At 39.1% G+C, this 19,477-nt stretch overlaps 2 protein-coding genes across 7 annotated transcripts in view; one reads left to right on the forward strand and one right to left on the reverse strand.

Annotated features, from left to right (window-relative positions):
• LOC122563135 (acidic mammalian chitinase-like) overlaps nucleotides 1-1,318 on the forward strand; it is a 39,916-nt gene extending 38,598 nt beyond the window's left edge. For all 4 annotated transcript variants that reach the window (XM_043716592.1, XM_043716591.1, XM_043716587.1 and 1 more), the window contains one exon: nucleotides 486-1,318. In XM_043716592.1, coding sequence (XP_043572527.1) covers nucleotides 486-553 — 68 coding nt within the window. In that variant the 3' untranslated portion in view covers nucleotides 554-1,318. The remainder of the gene's footprint in view (nucleotides 1-485) is intronic.
• Nucleotides 1,319-8,004: 6,686 nt separating this feature from the next.
• Nucleotides 8,005-19,477, reverse strand: part of LOC122563137 (protein pitchfork-like) — a 28,945-nt gene continuing 17,472 nt past the window's right edge. For 2 of the 3 annotated variants that reach the window (XM_043716594.1, XM_043716595.1), the window contains exons 3-6: nucleotides 14,013-14,105; nucleotides 11,823-11,959; nucleotides 10,626-10,743; nucleotides 8,537-8,870 (exon numbers count right to left, since the gene is read on the reverse strand). In XM_043716594.1, the coding sequence (XP_043572529.1) occupies nucleotides 8,697-8,870; nucleotides 10,626-10,743; nucleotides 11,823-11,959; nucleotides 14,013-14,105 (522 nt within the window). In that variant the 3' untranslated portion in view covers nucleotides 8,537-8,696. Of the gene's footprint in view, nucleotides 8,213-8,536; nucleotides 8,871-10,625; nucleotides 10,744-11,822; nucleotides 11,960-14,012; nucleotides 14,106-19,477 lie in introns of those variants that run through there. The other variant, XM_043716596.1, reaches the window with a different exon arrangement.

Consider the following 19,477-nt stretch of genomic DNA (forward strand, 5'->3'; position numbering starts at 1 on the left):
CATATTCGGTTTCTTTATAATGAGGTAAGTGAAAAGCCAGTATCCCCTCAAGATGATGAAAGTGTTATATTACCAGTCAATTAATCAGCACCCCCCCATACTCCCCTTGCTATACATTTACAATTCTTCAATTTGATGGGACCTAGAAGCATGTGTATATCATCACAGATAGTCAAAGGTGTTATAATTATCTGGCCCATTGCCTTGCAATGATTTTGCAACTTTGCACTACAATGTAAACATAATTCTTTGTCACAGTAAGTTTTCAGACTATTTTGTCCTTGACCACTAATTTTCGATCTTTTTATGTTGCACTGTTCTTCCTTTGAATTAAATTGTTGAATGTTCACATTGCAGCTATCTGGTCTCCAGCTGCTGAATTTATACTTGATGTAAAAGACCTGAAATGTAGACCAGCAAGATCCACTGATTTTGTGCATGTAAATCATGGACTCTATAATATTCTGTCTTTCTTACTCCACTAGGAATTCAGATAGGCACTTCAGCTATGAAAGCATTCATGGTAATGGTGACAATAATAATGACAATGTAAGAACTGCCGTTGATGGGGATTAATGCTGAAACAAAGAAGATTGTTTCTACACTGACCAGTGTATCCTCCTAAATTCTGCTTTCATGAACACTGTCCTGAAGAACTGGTCTTTGATGAAGATTCTAACTGTTGTGTCCACCCTAAAAAAGCAATAGAATGGTATTCCAAAAAATCTGTTTGTTTATGCTAAGAGCAATTTGATTCTTCTATGCTAATCAGAATACCTTTTAAGAGAGAAAATGTTGTAACTAACCCAAGGAAACAAGAAGACAGTCCTCTGGTAAGGAGAACAGTGTTTATTGAAAGATCAGACCAAATTCATACACTGTGTCACTAGAAGGTACATCTCTAAAGTGCTTTTTGTTGAATTGGTTTTCAACTGGTAGCTTGATTACCAAATTGAAATAAATATGTTCAGTACCATTGGACAGCACATTTACAAAGTCCTCAAAATTAGCATTTTCTACCTATGTAACATCAAGAAATCAGCAGAAACAATCAGTCAATACATTCAGATATCAATTATTCACAACAACAAGAATCATAAAATGTTTTCATTGGATTGCGTTCTTAAGATGCTCACATAAAGCAATGTTGTTAAAAATGATAAATCCTTGTTCAAATATTTTAATCTAAAATATCCTTATTTTAATAAATTGAGCTTTCAATGTTTGATACTTAATACTTTGAATTTTTGCCAACTTTTGAATAATTTCTCGACAGAGTCCTGATGAAATAATTTTGGATTATCTAAATTATATTTAATGTCAAATTACACGTTCTCCTGTGTAAAAAAAAATAAAATTTAAACTTACTGAAAACTGCAGACAAAACGTTTTTAATTTTCATGTTTTTAGAAATCGTCATTGCGCTGGGGATGGCTGTGTAAAATGTTTCATATTTTGTTTGATATGGGTCTTTAAAATTACGTATTGTTTATATTCATTTAGACAATTGCCATTTACTTACAGACTTTGTTCACACAATTAAAATTCTACATTAGCTTAGCAGTGTCTTCAACATGTTCCCAACATTCTATGTTTCATCATGTATCTGATACAATTACATTATGAGCTCTTAGACTGTAACACATAACAATAGCTTCACTTTCCCAATTCCTTCTTCCCATTTTTTACATTTTCCCTCTCTCCCTTAAAAGCCTCAAAGACAAAGGGTTAGCCTATGTTGGGTTTTACTACTCTCTCTCATCTTATTCAAATTTGTTTCTGAGGTTAATGGTTGATTACACTTTCTATCCACTTGAGTATGAATTCCTTGGGTATTTGTAGAGTGGTTGGTGGATTTCTACCATTCCTCAATGTCAGGGTAGTATGTCCATAGTTGTATTTTTCTTTTCAAATGTAACAGAGCTTCCAGCAGCAGGTGGTGATGATGAGGGAGGGCATCTGGAGCATTTGTGCTAGGATCTGGAGAAGGTATTAATGGTGGAGAAAGGCACAAATAGGGCATCTGGATGAGTGGACCTGAGAATTCCCTTTCTGAAAAGAAACTGGAGAAAACAGTACCTTTGTGGAAGGAGGCCTAATAGGCAGAAGGATCAGATAGATGAAGGATTTCCTTAGCCAGATATAAATCATAAGCTCAACACCGTTTAAATACCATGTTTTCCTTGTTTAACCTTCATTTCTCTTCATGTGGCCAAACTACAGGTCCAGGCAGCGGGCTGGGGAGGGGTTCATTTTGGCCGATTGCCTGCCTTTCTTTCGTGGCTACGTCCAAGCCCGGGTGTCCCTGGAGAAGGCGCACACTGTATCTACCAACTCCCTCAAGTTGTTCAGGGACAGGTGGTCACCACAGGGAGTGGAGTGCTTTATTTCCCTCTCCATCTCTATTTTCATTTAATCCCTACCCTTCCCTTCACTTTTTTGATTACGCAGCATTGCCCTTTGATGAGAACAGCATTGCTTGTCACTGGCCACCCTTGTGTTTCCTTGCTTCCTGGTGGTGGAAAATTAATAAAGATTTGTACACCTGTTATGTTTCACTGTGTCTCATACCTGCACACACACACAACATGGGTGCTGGGGAAAATATAAGCACTACAGCAGTTAGGCGGTAGTGTGAGGGAAAATTTTTAAAAAATTTTATAACCAGGAGGTTTAGCATCTCCTCAGTTTAGAAAAAAAATGAACTGATACCAGTGGAATAAAGAATCCTTGCTTCACGATCTTTCATTTGTCAATATGTTTAAATCACATACTACACTAGGATACTAAGGATCTCCTGTTTCTTCTTATACTGTCTTGTATTTCCATGAAATATCTCAGCTGTTGTTTCTTAACAGCTTCTTGTTCTTGGTCTCAGATTCAGAACTGACTGAAGAATTGGTAATGCTTGCATTAGATGGTGGTGATTGACATTCCTTGTCAAATTCTTAAATTGTTCATTTAGAAATTGTGGTCCTTTATAAGGTGCAATCATCTTGCAAAATTGTACTGTTCTTAAGCAGGAGGCCTACATCCAGCAATGTTTTAGAACCCCTGTAACCACTATTTTGCTCCTCAAATGGAAAAGGTGAAGGCAGAAATTGAAAGTGCACAGTGGGAGATAATTTCACAGCACCTGCTATATGATATTCAAGTCTGGTGACTGGAACCATGTATCAGAATATCATCCACATTGCATATTATTCTGTCCTTCCCTTGAAATATGTTGAACATTGTCCTCTGGAATATTTCAGATGCAGAGGCTATTCCAAAGGGTCGTAAGTTGAAGCATTATGACCAAAAGGCATTATAAAAATAGTTAGCAATCTTGACTGTTGATACACAGGTCCTTATATCCTTATTTAGCTTAGGAACAGTAACCATGCCTGAGCATCATTTAGCAGGTACTGTTATCAATGATATTAACCTTTGTTGCATTCTTTCAATTTTTACTTTTCCTGAAGCATGAGAGTGTACATCCATTAGATGGACTGAGTGATTAAAGGAAGTTGTACACCACTGCCTTTGTGAGGGTAATTTTGATGGGAAATTCCCACATCCATGAAAAAAGATAAATTAATTCAAGGACGGTTTGTGCAATTTTATTTTGTTCACTTATGGGATGTGGACATTGCTGGCTGTGCTAGCATTTATTGCCCATCTCCTGTTGCCCTTGAGATTGCAGTGGTGAGCTGTCTTCTTGAACCACTGCAGTCCATGTGCTATAGGTAGATCTACAATGCTATTGGGGAGGAAATTCCAGGATTTTGACCCAACAACACTGAAGGACGGACAATGTTTCCAAATAGCATAGTGAGTAACTTGGAGGTGAACTTGCAGATGGTGATGTTCCAAGTATCTGCTGTAATTTTCCTTTGAAATGGAAGTGGATGGAGTTTGTAAATTGCTGTCTGAGCAGCCTTGGTGAATTTCTGTAGTGTATCTTGTAGATAGTACACACTGCTGCTACTGAGCATGAATGGTGGAGCAATTGAACATTTGTGGATGTGGTGCATCAAGCAGGCTGTATCAAGCTTCTTGAGTGTTGTTCTAGCTGCACTCACCAAGGTAAGGAGTATTTCATCACACTCCTGATTTGTGTCATGTAAATGATGGACAGGCTTTCAGGAGTCAAGAAGGTCAGTTACTCTTAGGAGTATTCCTAGCTTCTGACTTGCTGTTGTGGCCACTGTATTTAAGTGGTGAGTCCAGCTCAGTTTTTGGCATAGTAACTCCAGGGATTTCCATGATGGTGATATCATTGAATGTCATGGGGCCATGGTTAGATTATCTTATATTGCAGATGGTCATTGTCTGGCATTTCTATGGTGTGAATGTTAGTTGCTTTATTATTGTGTCATCACCATGTGTACTTATTTATTAAGTGGGCCAGAAAGATCCAACTATTTCATCTCTTAATGTAAGCATTTCTCTTAGGTCCTCTTTCCAATCGAAAATCCTTATAGTTTTTTTTGCCAATAAAGCATTTGAGCCCCACGCTCTGTGCAGTTTCCTGTTGCCCTTGAGATTAGCCAATTGTGAAAACAATGCACAAAAAGGTGGATGATTGAATGTGTGCTATCTCCGAAACATTAATTGGTTTTAAGTTCGCAAACTATGCAGTCATCATGATGTGCAACAAGACAGTGATGGCAATGAAGTACAAGCCATTGTACATAATTTTCATTTCTTATAATCTAGCTACATAAAGGACATCAAATGATTCTGCTCTGGTTCACTACATTTTATTGAAACAGTTTAATGAAAGCATCTTCCTTTCAGTATCAGTTTAAAACATTACACCATACTGAAAAGAAAAACCTGTAATGAGCTTTTTCAAGAAATGAAAACAGTGCCTTACAAATTATGTATTTTAATTTAATTCTCACAAGCAATGGCTAAATCAGTTTCATTTTCCCCATGTTTAAAAAAATGCATATGTGCAGTGTTTATTTGAACACAGGTGAAAATGGATTTGCGTACATGGTGGTTGCAGAAGGAAGTACGTGTAATTACAATTGCACAAAATAAAATCATTTTTGAAGCAATAATAGAAGACAATGGATTCCCTACCAAGATTTGCGACCATCAGAATTTTTGGACTGTCAGATTTGTAAGTAGGGATGATAGTGATAAAACATGATTTTTATTTTGCTGCTCAGGATTGAGAATGGAAGGGATGACACTATTCAGCAATAGTCTGCTCTGCTATTCAGTGCAATCATGGCTAATTATCTAATTCTGCATCCTATCCTCACTTTCTCCCCCTACTGTTTGATCCCTTTTACAAGAAGAATTACATCTAATTTCTTGAAAATAATCAATGTTTTGACCTCAACTGTTTTCTGTGGCAGAGAATTCCACTAGGTTGCGACTCTCTGGGTGAAGAAATCTTTCCTCATCACAGTCCTGATCGGCATACCTCTTATTCTTAGAGTATGACACATAGTCTCGACTCCCTTGTCATTGGGAACATCCTTCCTGTGTTTATCCTGTAAGTTTTTATGAGACAGCCCTCATACTTCTTAACTTCAGTGAATATAGACCTATTTATCCATCTGTCTTCATACATTACTCCTGTCATTCCAATAATCCATCTAGTAAACGTTTTGTTGCACTCCCTTCATAGCCAAGATATCCTTCTTCAGGGAAAGAGACCAAAACTGCACACAATACTCCAGGTGTGATCTCACCAAAAACTTGTACAATTACAGCAAGAAATCTGTGCTCCTCTATTCAAATCTTCTTACTATGAAAGCCAACATATCATTTGCCTTTCTCACTGTCTGTTGCACCTTCATGCTTAATTTTAATGACTGTTGTACATGTCTCATAGCACATAGCCCTTTCCGATTCTATCACCATTCAGATAATCTATCTTTCTGTTTTTGCTACCAAAGTGGAAAACCACATTAGACTTTATTATACTACAATAATCTACGCTAGAACTTTTTAACGGATCCTTTCATTTCTGCTTGGTTGAGTCACAAAGCACAAGCCATCAACCTATTCCAATTTTCTTTAACAATAAAGCAAAAGACAAATCTTTCAAGTGCTTGTTCAAAACTTTCTGCAACTTGTATTTCTACCCCACAACTGGCTTGTGCAATTTGATCATAACATTCAGTCTTTTTTCTAATGACAATATGAAGAAAAATGTGTCTGTACATTAAAGAGAAGAGATCAATGGTACAGGAGTAATAATTCTATGCACTTTTATCATATAACAGGACACATTTTTGTAAAAAAAAATGGCTTCAGGAGAAGACTAGAATGTCATGCAAGTGAAGCTATTTTTCTCCCCTTGATGTATGGGTAGCTTATTCAGAGGCATTTCATATATATCCATTGAAAAGAACCATGAAAATGATTGGCTTTGAAATATTTTAGGAATAAATACAATAAATATATTTGAAGTATCAGCAATTCCTTTCTCGTGTATGCATGCATCTACTGCCTTTGTCCTCCTAGGTGGTGAAAGTCATGGGTTTAGAAGGTGCTGTCAAAGTGCAATTTCCCTCTAAACCATAGATCATCCTGATTTGGAAAAAATATTGTCACTACGTTATCAACCTTGAAATTCTTTCCTAAAAGCATTGTGATCTGAAACAAAAACAAATTGCTGGAGAAACTCAACAGGTCTGGAAGCATCTGTGGGAAGAAAAGCAGAGTCAACGTTTCAGTGACTCTTCATCAGAACCGTTAACAGCTAGGATAAAATGGTATTTATGCTGAAGTCACATTTGAGGAGTGACGGAGGTTTCCAAAGGGAGAGGTGAGTGGATCAGAGGAGATGGAGCCCAGAGTGAGAGAAAGGGAGATTGGTGAGTAAACAAGGAAATTAGGGGATAGGTAGTCAGGGTAGAAGAAAAACTACAACTGCTAAAATCAATCCATGTCATGGCAAGAGCAGGTGTGGAATTCTAAAAACATGAAAAGATGGAATCAGGCTGCAAAGTTTTTGAAGTTGATGTTGAGTTGTTGCAGTATTCCCCCAAAGGGAAATGACATGCTTGGCAACAGCCACCCATTCTCACATACTCCTAAATCCATTATCACATGATATGGTTACACTCAGTACAGCTCACCCATCTTCTCCTACTCTTAGCTCATATTACTTATTCAGTTTTTCTTCTGTCCTGGCCTGATATCCAAAATCTCTTTGTTTACCTATCCCTTTTATATTTCTGTCTGGGCTCCATCTCTACCTATCCACTCATCTTTGTCCCATCCTCACCACCAAAAATTTCAACTTCAGCACAAATGCCACTTTTTCTTCACTGTTAACAGTTCTGATGAAGAGTCAACAGACTTGAATTGTAGCTGTACTTTCTTTTCAGATGCTGCCAGATCTGCGACAATTTTCCAGTAATTTCTGTTCTTGTTTCATATTTCCAGCATCTGCAATACTTTGGGTTCTTTTTAAGAGGTATGATATCTTACACATTTATCTTAATTGATCTGACATCACTTTCAAAAGACTGGTAATGAAGCACCCCCTCTATCTGGAATGTCATCTTTGAATTATGCTGACATCCTGCATTAGGGTTACAACTCACGACCTGACTGTACAGAAAAACGTGTACAGTCAAAGTGACATTTCAGGTGTGGCCAATTCATTGTAATGTCAGACCTGAAAATGTGTTGCTGGAGAAGCGCAGCAGGTCAGGCAGCATCCAGGGAACAGGAGAATCGACATTTCGGGCATAAGCCCTTCTTCAGGAATGATTCCTGAAGAAGGGCTTATGCCCGAAACATCGATTCTCCTGTTCCCTGGATGCTGCCTGACCTGCTGCGCTTCTCCAGCAACACATTTTCAGCTCTGATCTCCAGCATTTGCAGACCTCACTTTCTCCTCATTGTAATGTCAACCTATCTTACTGTGCTTTGAGACATTTCATTCTTCAACAGTGCGAACAAAATACATTTTAACACTGACATGTAGAAACTAATTTATTCAGAAAATTGAATATGTTTAATGAGATTCATGACACAGGCAAATAATTACAGAATAAAATGTTAAAAACAGCAAAAATCACACATTTATATGAATTACCCCCTCTTTAAATCAATATTTGTATGCTTGAAACATCATGTTTTGACATAGTGACGACTGGCATTCAGAGATTAGAATTATATTTCATTATGAGAAGTACAAGCTGAAATATGCCACTCTGTTCCTGTGTTTCCGGAATTCTTTGTCACTGGCAAGCTAAAAATAAAACAATTTTTTAAATTGATTTTTTAAAATAAAATGTATTATTTTCTTTTACTGCTTCTGAAGGTTCTGAATCATGCTGATATTTTCTATAGGTATTAGATGTATGCTGGTACCTCACTCAAATGGCCATTCTTGTGAAAATTTATGGATAGTAAGCATTATCAAGTTACCAGATTATGGCATGTAACGGCTGAGTTTAATCCTCAACTGGCAACCTTGCACACAAATTTCAAACTTACAGCTGAACAGTGATCAAGAAAGGAAACCCCAGCTGGATTTCCCTTCTCTTGACCAGGCATGCTGAAGCCCGCCGCAGTGCCATTTCAGCAGAGTTAACCAGCCTAATACAAAGTCAGTATAATCAAACTTGAGTTCCTAGGTTTGCATGACCTCAGTTGTATTTTGGTAAGGCATCATTCGTGAAATCAGAAAGGCTTGCATGTTATCTCAAGAGCCACATGATTTAACTCTTAGGTCAAATATTACAAGTGTTTAATATCAGAATGATTAGAAATCTCTTCTGTAATATTTTAAACCACTTAGTTCTTGGCAGGATAAATACAAAACACTGGAAACGAGAAACAGCTGATGTTTTCAGTCTGGTATAATTCTTATTTAGACGGAAGTTCTGAAGACGAGTCATAGAGATCTGCAGCACAGAGAAAGGCCCTTCAGCCCATTGAGTAAATGACAGTCAAGAAACAACCATGCAACAATTCTAATCCCATCTTCCATCATTTACCGTATATGCCTTGGCATTACAAGTGCACATCTAATTAGTTCTTAAATGTTATGAGGATTTCTGCCTTTACCAATCTTACGGAAAATGTGTTTCAGGTTCCCACTACCTTCTGAGTGAAAAAAAAAATCCTCGCATGGAAGCAAGGTCATTGGGGATATTTAAGAGACTGTTGGACATGCATATGGTCACAGAAATTTGAGGGTTCGTACATTAGGTTTACCTTACATAAGGATCAATGGTCGGCACAACATTGTCGACTGAAGGGCCTGTTCTGTGCTGTACTGTTCTATGTTCTATGTCCTGTAAATTTCCTGCCCCTTACCATAAATCTATGGTCCTTGGTCATTGATTCCTCCACAAAGGAGAAAAGATCCCCTCAGAGGGCAGGTTCATAGCTCCATGAGTAGTAGAGTCACAGATAGATAGGATAGTGAAGAAGGCGTTTGGTATGCTTTCCTTTATTGGTCACAGTATTGAGTACAGGAGTTGGGAGGTCATGATGCGGCTGTACAGGACATTGGTTAGGCCACTTTTGGAACATTGTGTGCAATTCTGGTCTCCTTCCTATTGGAAGGATGTTGTGAAACTTGAAAGGTTCAGAAAAGATTTACAAGGATGTTGCCAGGGTTGTAGGATTTGAGCTAAAGGGAAAGGCTGAATAGGCTGGGGCTGTTTTCCCTAGAGCATGGGAGGCTGAGGCGTGACCTTATAGAGGTTTATAAAGTCATGAGGGGCATGGACAAAGTCTTTTCCCTGGAGTGGGGGAGTCCAGAACTAGAGGGTATAGGTTTAGAGTGACAGGGGAAAGAAAAAAGAGACCTAAGGGGCAACCTTTTCACGCAGAGGATGATATGTATATGGAATGAGCTGCCAGAGGAAGTGGTGGAGGTTGGTACAATTACAACATTAAAAAGGCATCTGGATGGGTATATGAATAGGAAGGGATTAGAGGTATATAGGTCAAGTGCTGGCAAATGGGACAAGGTTAGGTTGGGATATCTGGTCAGCATGGACGAGTTGGACGAAGAGTTTGTTTCCGTGCTGTACAGCTCTATGACTTTATCCTTCCTACCTACCTATCAATGCCTCTCATAGTTTTATACATCTATCTATGCCAGGCATACCAGAAACATTAACCCTGTTTCTTTCTCCACATGGTGCTGCCAGACTGGCGGAGTGTCTTCAGCATTCTCTGCATTTGTTTCAGATTTCCAGTCAAAGGATCTGAGGGGTAACTTTTTCACACAGGGGGTGATGCATTTATGGAATGCTTATGGAAGTGGTGGAGGCTGGTACAATGGGAAATATTTAGAGGGATATAGGGCCAAATGCTGGCAAATGGGACAAGGTCAGATTGGGATGTCTACTAGACGCAGGTGAGTTGGACCAAAGGGTCTGTTCCTATGTTGTATGAATCTATGACTGTACCTGCAAAATGTTGCCTTAATTCATAGAACATAAAAAACTAATACAGTGCAGGAACAGGCCCTTTTGCCAAACATGGCTCCAAATTAAACTAAATCTTTTCTATCTACCCTTGGTTCATATCCCTTGCATAATATCCCTCCATATCTTGCAATATATCCCTCCAGTCCTTGCAATTCTTGTCCATGTTTAGCTGATTAGGCTCAGAGGACATTTCTAACACTATTTTAGTCATACCTCAATTCTCAATGTTCGCTTTTTTGGAGCAGGAACCAAATTCCAGTCTGGAGCACCAAATTTCATCGGCCATGTTACATGCTGGTTCCTTTGTTCATTAGGGTGATATGTACCAGGGCTACAAATTCACAAAATTCACATATTAGTCCTGGATATACAGATAACTCCAATACCATTTTAAAAAAATAATGTAACTTTATTATTTGTGACTGCAATATCGAAAGTAGGTTCAGTGCACATGCAATGCATTGTGGTAAAGCTGGATTTTAAACAAAGCAATTCATCCAAAATAAGAGTATTTGTTTAAAAAATCTACATGAATTATCTTGCTCAGTTTGTTTTCGTACAAAATGTTGAGCCCTCAGTGTCTCATATTATCCATCCATGAACTTTTACCTACAAGTCAACTAAATACATCAATTTTTAGGAAATATTTAACAAAGGATTTGGTGGACAAATGCTTGCTAGACAGGGGAAATCAAGGGTTATTAGGGCTAGATGGGAAAATGGAATTCAAAAAAACAAAAAGATCTTAAGCACCTTCCAAACCCACTATACTCTCCATCAAGGAGGACAAGGGCAGCAGATACATGGGAATACCACTAGCTCCAAGTTCCCAGCCAAGCCACTCACCATCCTGACTTGGAAATATATCGCCATTCCTTCACTGTCCCTGGGTCAAAATCTCTGTGATCTACCTACAGCACACAGAGTGCTGTGGTTCAAGAAAGCAGCTCATCACTACTTTCTCAAGGCAACTAGAGATGGGCAATAAATTCTAGCTAGCCAACGATGTCCATGTGCCACAAAGAAATAGATCTGCAATGATCTTATTTAATAATGGAGCAGTTCAAGATGCCCAATGGTCTACTTCTGCTTATATTTTGTATGTTTATATGAACCCTAAATGAATTCAAGTATGGCACTGATACAGTGACGTACAGACAAAAACAATCTCTCCAAAGGCAACCTTTTTCAGGTAATGGAAGTCATTATTAGAAACTAGTGTCTGTAATCATTTTATTACACTACTGTGAATATGATGTATAGTGGACATGGATCTAGTTCATTATTGTTGACTCCTAATTTTACTAAAGCCACAAAGAAAACAATTCTAGCTGAAAACTTCATACTTTCTGTAAATGACGAGATCAGTTAGAGTTAAGAATCATTCTATCTTTTAATAGCTTTACATACCCAGGAACCACCAATTTATTCAATGAACTCTCTCTGCTTCTTGGAGTTGAAGAACCAAATGGTGCACTGGAAGGCTTGAAAGTTCGGTCCCTTCCCAATCTTCTCTGATATACTGCAGGACCAGGTGATATAGTCAGCTGTTGAGAGTAGGTTAAAAAAAGAAGATACAATTCACAAAACAGCAGTAGAGACAAATGAAAAACAGACGCAAAAAGCAAGAAGATAGGGAAAGACAAAATGAAGGTAATGAGAATGAAACAACTGCCAAGAGAGAAACCAAAAAGGTGATACAGAGGAAATGGTAACTGAGATAAAACGATGACGAAATAACAACAAAAATAAAGGTAATGTGTCATGTATAAATTCTTCAGACAAAGAGTTAGGAAGCTACAAGAATACATCAGAAAGCACATTGGTCAGATCAATGTATTGTGTGTTTTCTCTCATTTTAAAAAAGTTTTGCTGTGCAGTGATCAAACATTTCAACTGGCAGTTTAAATTAAGTATCAATGTAAATGTATGAGCAACATATACGGAGTCAATTCAGAGAGCCTGGAGAGAGAAATTGTGCACCTTGGCCTTCGTTTGTTTCCAGGAACCTTGTTTACATTCCTCCGACTTCCTGGCATCACCTTTTAAACCCTCAATAGCTTCTTATCAAACACATTCACGATGCAGTCTGAACCTATAGTCCTGCAGCACATGGACACCATCGCGCATGTGCCAATACTTTCCAAGATATATCCAATCAGTCCTACCATTATCACCCTGCCCATCCTCATGTTTTCTTTCTCTATTCATCTATCACCAACAACTAACTAATTACATTTTCAACTCTCATTTGAATCTCTATCCATCACAATATCAGGGAAAGAGTGTGCTACAACTTCTAAGCACATTTCCTTGTATAACCTTTGACCTAAATTACAATAATTCTAAGATACTTGATTGTCAATCCTTTAGTCAGTAGAAACAGTTGCTTTTTATTCTAGCTACACCCTTCATAATCTCCATAAAATCCCCTTAGGCTTCTTGGCTCTAAGAAGAACAAGACCAGATTCTCAGTGAACCCTTATCCCTGGAGCTATTCTACTAAATCTCTTCTGAACCCTCTACTAAACCTTCACATTCTTCTAATGCCCTGAATTGGAAACTGTAATCACAGTGTTGTTGAATTCTTTTATGAGGATTCACTACTAATTATTTGCTTTTGCACTCCATGCCTCTATTTAAAAATCATATTGAAAACTCAGGAATCAGTACGATACACTTTACAAACATGGCTTTGTCAGACAATTGCATGCAATTTGGCCATTCACAGACTCATTTAAGCAATCGCTGATGAGAAACAGCCTGTATTTGAAGGAGCAGCTCGTAACAATCCATCTCTCATGAATGACGACCGCCTTCCTCTGACAGGTCATCACTTGAGAAAGGGGGCAGCAGTTTTCCGAGCACAGGTCCCATTAAGGCAAGAGACTCAGTGATTGGCACCATCTCTATCACCTTTTCCTGGACCCAGTCAGTTCAATTAAATGACTAGGCAAAGACTACCTCCAGCAAAGAAGTAACCCTAGAGATGTAAGAGAATCATGACATTGAAGTGGGTGTACACATGCTACTAAATGACCAGAACGTAGGTCTTGCAATTCAACTGCAGCAACATTCTAATCTCTTAAAGGTCTGACTTGAGACAAAGGAAACAATCAGTGGCAAAGCCACATTAAACACACATGCCTTTACTTCCCAGCATCAGCTTTGACAGCAGAATGGAATGGCACTATGACACCTGCATTCCTCCTCAGTCCAGAAAGAGACCAGAAGAAGTTAAAGCTGAGAAAAGATACAAAATAATGGTGTTGTACATTGATTACATTGAGCACTGGTCTGAAGTCTTTGCCTTCCATCCATTCTGAAACAGACACTGAGTCATCTGGAGTGTCTGATTATAGACACAGATCATGGCTAACCACATAAAACATGACAATCTTTTAAAACAATACTCTTTTATCATAAGCAGCAGCAGTTTCCAGGTTTCCTTAGTTGAATTTCAGGATTGAATATTCTCACCCTCTTAGGCAGCCAGTCTTCCACCTTTATAAAATTTTGCTGTCAGATTATTCAAATTAAACTATCGAAATACATATATGAATTTTTTAAATTAATTCTTATTGCAAATTCATAGCCTACCTTTGGCAGAAATCGAACTGACGTTCTTGCCCCTAGAGTGTACCCCATTTTACTCTCCGGTTTCCTTTCTAAGTTGTCAATCAAACTATTTGTCTGCAAAATAAAACATAAATCTGAGACCAATTGAGATTTGTGATATGATAGCATGGAGCTTATACCATTGGAGTAACACACCAGAAAAACTAATAGTCCCAAGATGGTAATTCAAATCGAATAAATTGCAGGAATTTAACTTTAATTATTTAAATAAATCAGAATTTTTAAATAAACTGGAAAGAGTGTCCATAAATCTAACAGGCTTTTGGAAAATAACTCAATTGGTTCACAAATGTCCTTTAATGAAAGAAATCTAACTTGATTCAATTTAGTCTATCTGAGACTCTAGACTCACAATATGTTCTGGCCAGTTCACGAAGGAGTTGAAGATAAATTGCAAGGATTATTTTTGTTTGATAACTCCAATGAAATCCTAAACATAAAATAATGTATTTATGGTTCTTTTTCTGGAAATAGTAAAGAAGAAAATATTCACAAAAGTATTTCCAATACTTCTGCACATAGCAGCTGGAGGAAGCCGGTGCATGAGCACTCATTATTTCATTCAGTCTTTTTCTCAAAACTTTCAAGGTGCTACATATTGTAGATCGCATCTCATAAGTTCACACTGGTTAAGAGCAGAGTTGTGAACTGGAGCTCCTCCTTCCCCTCCTCTCTTGGCTTTAGATTAAGGGTTTAATTAAATATGGCGCATCATCCTTCTAATCTGCTTCCATCACTAATCCAGTTGCCTGCAGCTTAAAGCTCCATATAAACTGAATGGGTTATCTTTATCATCAAATAGCATTAACTTCTATTCTGGCTAAGATTATGGAAAGATGTAGAGGCAATATAGTAGTGGTGATGGGAGATTTTAATTTTTCCAACATTGACTGGGGTACACTTAGCGTCAGAGGTCTGAATGGGGTAGAATTTGTAAGAAGCATCCAGGAGAGTTTTCTAGAGCAGTACGTCAATAGTCTAGCGAGGGAAGGGGCCATATTGGACCTGGTGTTGGGGAATGAGCCAGGCCAGGTGGTAGAAGTTGCGGTGGGGAATCTCTTTGGAAACAGTGACCACAATTCTGTAAGTTTTTGAATACTCGTAGACAAAGATGAGAGTGGTCTTGAGGGAAGAGTACTAAGCTGGGCCAATGCCAATTATATCAAAATTAGGCAGGAGCTGGGAAATGTGGATTAGACACAGCTATTTGACGGGAAGTCCACATTTAATATCTGGGAGGCTTTCAAAGATAGGTTAAAAAAAGAGCAGGATAGGTATGTTCCATTGAAGGCAAAGGATAGGAAAGGCAAAATTCATGAACCGTGGATGACAGGAGAAGTCGTATGACTAACCAAGAGGAAAAGGGAAATGTGCATTAGGTCCAGGCAGCTAAGAACAGACAGGCCCTGGGAGAATATTATAAGAGTAGAACCAGTTTTAAACAAGGAATCAAGCAGGCTAAAAGGGGTCATGAATTAGTTTTAGCGGGCAGAATTGAGGAGAATCCCAAAGCCTCTTATTCTTATATAAGAAGTAGGCAGGTAATTACAGAAAGGATGGGTCCACTAAATAATAAGGAAGGAAGGCTGTGTGTCGAACCTGAGAGAATGGGTGAAACTCTGAATGATTACTTTGCATCAGTGTTTACTGAGGAGAGGGACATGATGCATGTTGAGATTAGAGATAGAAGTTTGATTAGTCTGGATCACGTTGACATAAGTAGGGAAGATATGTTGGGTAGGCGAGACATTATTAAGGAGGACAAATCCCCAGGACCAGATGCGATCTATCCAAGGTTACTGAAGGAGGCAAGAGAGGAAATAGCTAGGAAATAGCTGACAGATACCTTTGTGACATCCTTAAGTACAGGTGAGGTGCTGGAGGACTGAAAGGTTGCTCATGTTGTCCCCCTGTACAAGAAGGGTAGTAGGTATATTCTGGGTAACTACAGACCAGTGAGCCTGACGTCAGTGGTGGGAAAGTTACTGGAGAAGGTACTGTGGGATAGGATCTATTTATATTTAGAAAAGAATGGGTTTATCAGTGATAGGCAACATGGTTTTGTGTGGGTGAGATCATGCCTCACCAACTTAATTGAGTTCTTTGAGGAAGTGGCCAAGTTGATGGATGAAGGAAGGGCTATAGATGTCATATACATGGACTTTAGTAAGGCATTTGATAAGGTTTTCCATGGTAAACTAATATAGAAAGTGAAGTCACATGGTGTGCAGGGTGTTCTAGCTAGGTGGATAAAGAACTGATTGAACAACTGGAGACAGAGAGTAGTAGTTGAAGGGAATTGCTTGAAATGGAGAAAGGTGACCAGTGGTGTTCCACAGGGATCAGTGCTAGGGCCACTGCTGTTTGGAAAAGGGCACTGTTGGTATGCTCAGTAAGTTTGCAGATGACATGAAGATTGGTGGAGCAGCAGAAAGCATAAGGGACTGTCAAAGAATACAGGAGAATATAGATTGACTGGAGAGTTGGGCAGAGAAGTGGCAGATGGAGTTCAATCCAGCCAAATGTGAGGGCATGCATTTTGGGAAGTCTTATTCTAGAACCAATTATACAGTGAACAGAAGGGCCTTGGGAAAAGTTGATGAGCAGAGAGATCTAGGAGTGCCGGTCCGTTGTACCCTGAAGGTTGCTGCACAGGTGGACAGAGTGGTCAAGTAGGCATATGGTATGTTTGCCTTCATTAGATTGGGTATTGAGTATAAGAGCTGGCAGGTCTTGTTAACATTGTACAAGAGATTGGTTCGGCCACGTTTAGAATACTGTGTACAGTTCTGATCGCCACATTACCAAAAGGATGTGGACGCTTTGGAGAGGTTGCAGAGGTTTATGAGGATGTTGCCTGGTATGGAAGGTGCTAGCTATTAAGAGAGGTTGAGTAGGTTAGGTTTGTTTTCATTAGAAAAAAGGAGATTGAGGGGGGACCTGATTGAGGTCTACAAAATCATGAAGAGTATAGACAGGGTAGATAGAGACAAGCTTTTTCCCAGGGTGAGGGATTCAATAACAAGAGGTCACGCTTTCAAGGTGAGAGGTGAACAGTTTAAGGGGGATACACGTGGCAAGTACTTTACACAAAGGGTGGTAGGCGTCTGGAACACGTTGCCAGAGGTAGTAGAGGCAGGCACGTTAGATTCACTTAAGATGCATCTGAACGAATACATGAGTAGGTGGGGAACAGAGGGATACAGATGCTTAGGAATTGGGCAACAGGTTTAGACAGTAGATTTGGATCAGCTCAGGCTTGGAGGGCCGAAGGGCCTGTTCCTGGGCTGTAAATTTTCTTTGTTCTTTGTTCTTTGTAATAACATTTGAATCATGTTGCTGAAAAGGTGCTTAGATTTCCTGGTTTGATTGTTAACATTAAACCCACTCTCATTTTTACACTTGGAGTGAGTATGTGCATTTGCTGAGTAAGGAAGTGTCCAAATCTTCAATTTATGCAAACTTAATTTAGATTGCAATTTGTAATTTGCTTAAAGTGAAATCAAATTGTTTAATTCTGCAGTTGGAAGTTTTTGAGCAAGCTTATTTTCAAGGGCTATATTGCAAGAGCAGCCTAACTGAAATAGCTGAAACTGGATGCTCATTTACTGAGTAAGATTGACATGTCATGTGTGGAACATATACCTGTATAAGTATCCAACCCAATGTGGCTCACTACTTAAGTGTGACATAAAATAAAGTGTGAAAGTTAAATGTTTCAAGAAGTTCACTGGAGAAAGGAGAGAGAGGTTTGGTTGATTTTTACCCAGCAATGCAGCTTGATTAGTGAATATCCTGGTCTTTAAAGGGAAATAAATGTCGAGAGTTTGTGCTCAGCTCTTCAGTCTTTATCATAAATAGCTTGTTAGACAAAAAATTGATTGTAGCACATTAAAAAGGGAACTGACAATAAAATGCAAATACCAGGGATACTAGTGATTCGAATTAATAATTTCATGGATTACATAGAAATGGTAGGTTGGTTGATGTGGTGCATTTGTAATGTGTGGCAGTTGGGATGATCTACAGAACGATCTGGTGATCTGTAGCAAGTTACATCCATAAGCTCGAGCAACTTTGGATCTGAGTTGAGGATTTGTTTTTATGAGCTGCACACATTGTTTTGCACTAGGAAGGAAAAAGGTTACCTGGACACTTTGCTTCAGGAGGCAGTCATATGCCTTATATTAGGGTAACTCAAGCTGGGTCAATGAACAAGAATAGGAGGGTGCGATTGTGGGGGAGGCAGATATGGAGACCCTAGGGGCAGCTCTTGAGAAGCCTTGGCCCCTGCAATTGTAAAACAATAGTAAGGGTTTTGCAACCTATGGATGAGAGCAGAGACTGCAGGGACAATGAACGACCTAACCAAGGCATCATGGTACAGGAAGCCATCCAAGTGGGAGGAGGAAACTGAAACCCAGTAGTGATAGAGGATAATATGTCTGCAACTGTGACCATGGTATATTGGCGGGCTATGTTGCCTGCCTGGTTCCAGGGTTAAAAACAACTGCTTAGGACTGGAAAGGATCTTAGAGCCAGAGCTGAAAGAGTTTGAACAGTTAGGAGCTAAAGTGAAAAGTAGAACATCTGAGATGATAATCTCACAATAGCCACCTCAGCCACTGACAAATTGGCAGGGAGTAAATAGAGTAGGTAAAAACAATGATTGCAGATGCTGGAAACCAGATTCTAGATTAGCGTGCTGCTGGAAAAGCACAGCAGTTCAGGCAGCATCCGAGAAGCAGCAAAATCGATGTTTCGGGCAAAAGCCCCCTTCATCAGGAATACAGGCAGAGAGGCTGAAGGGTGGAGAGATAAATGAGAGGAGGGTGGGGTGGAGAGAAAGTAGAATAGAGTAGCTTCAGGGCAGAGGAAATGACCTGGGAGTTGCAGTGGGAGAGGGACTCACTGAGATTCTTGTAGAGAGAGGAGGAAAACTTCTTCAAGGCAGGCATCCTTGCAAGAGGATTTGCAGTAGGGTTAAAATCAACGAGGTAAAAACAATGACTGCAGATGCTGGAAACCAGATTCTAGATTAGAGTGGTGCTGGAAAAGCACAGCAGGTTAGGCAGTATCCGAGGAGCAGCAAAATCGACATTTCAGGCAAAAGCCCTTCATCAGGGGGTAAATAAAGACAAGGAGTAAAATGTGTGTCTTGAAGATTAGTGCGGGGGAATGGGTTCAGTTCATCCACCAGTGTCAGGATGGGAGTTATTCCATTTGGATTCTCTTCACATGAACTATGAAAGAGAAAAAAAAGTCCTTTTGGGAACAGTAGCTTTAAATTTAAGATGAGAAACTTGGGTGAGAAGCAACTGTAAATACATGGGAACGACAAGTGTTGGCTGAAGAGGAATGGGAAAGAGGTTGAGCAGAAAAATCGATGGATGAAAAATAGCAGATTTTTAAAAAACAAAAATGTC

The sequence above is a fragment of the Chiloscyllium plagiosum genome, chromosome 26 (assembly GCF_004010195.1).
Source record: "Chiloscyllium plagiosum isolate BGI_BamShark_2017 chromosome 26, ASM401019v2, whole genome shotgun sequence".
NCBI classification, from domain to species: domain Eukaryota; kingdom Metazoa; phylum Chordata; class Chondrichthyes; order Orectolobiformes; family Hemiscylliidae; genus Chiloscyllium; species Chiloscyllium plagiosum.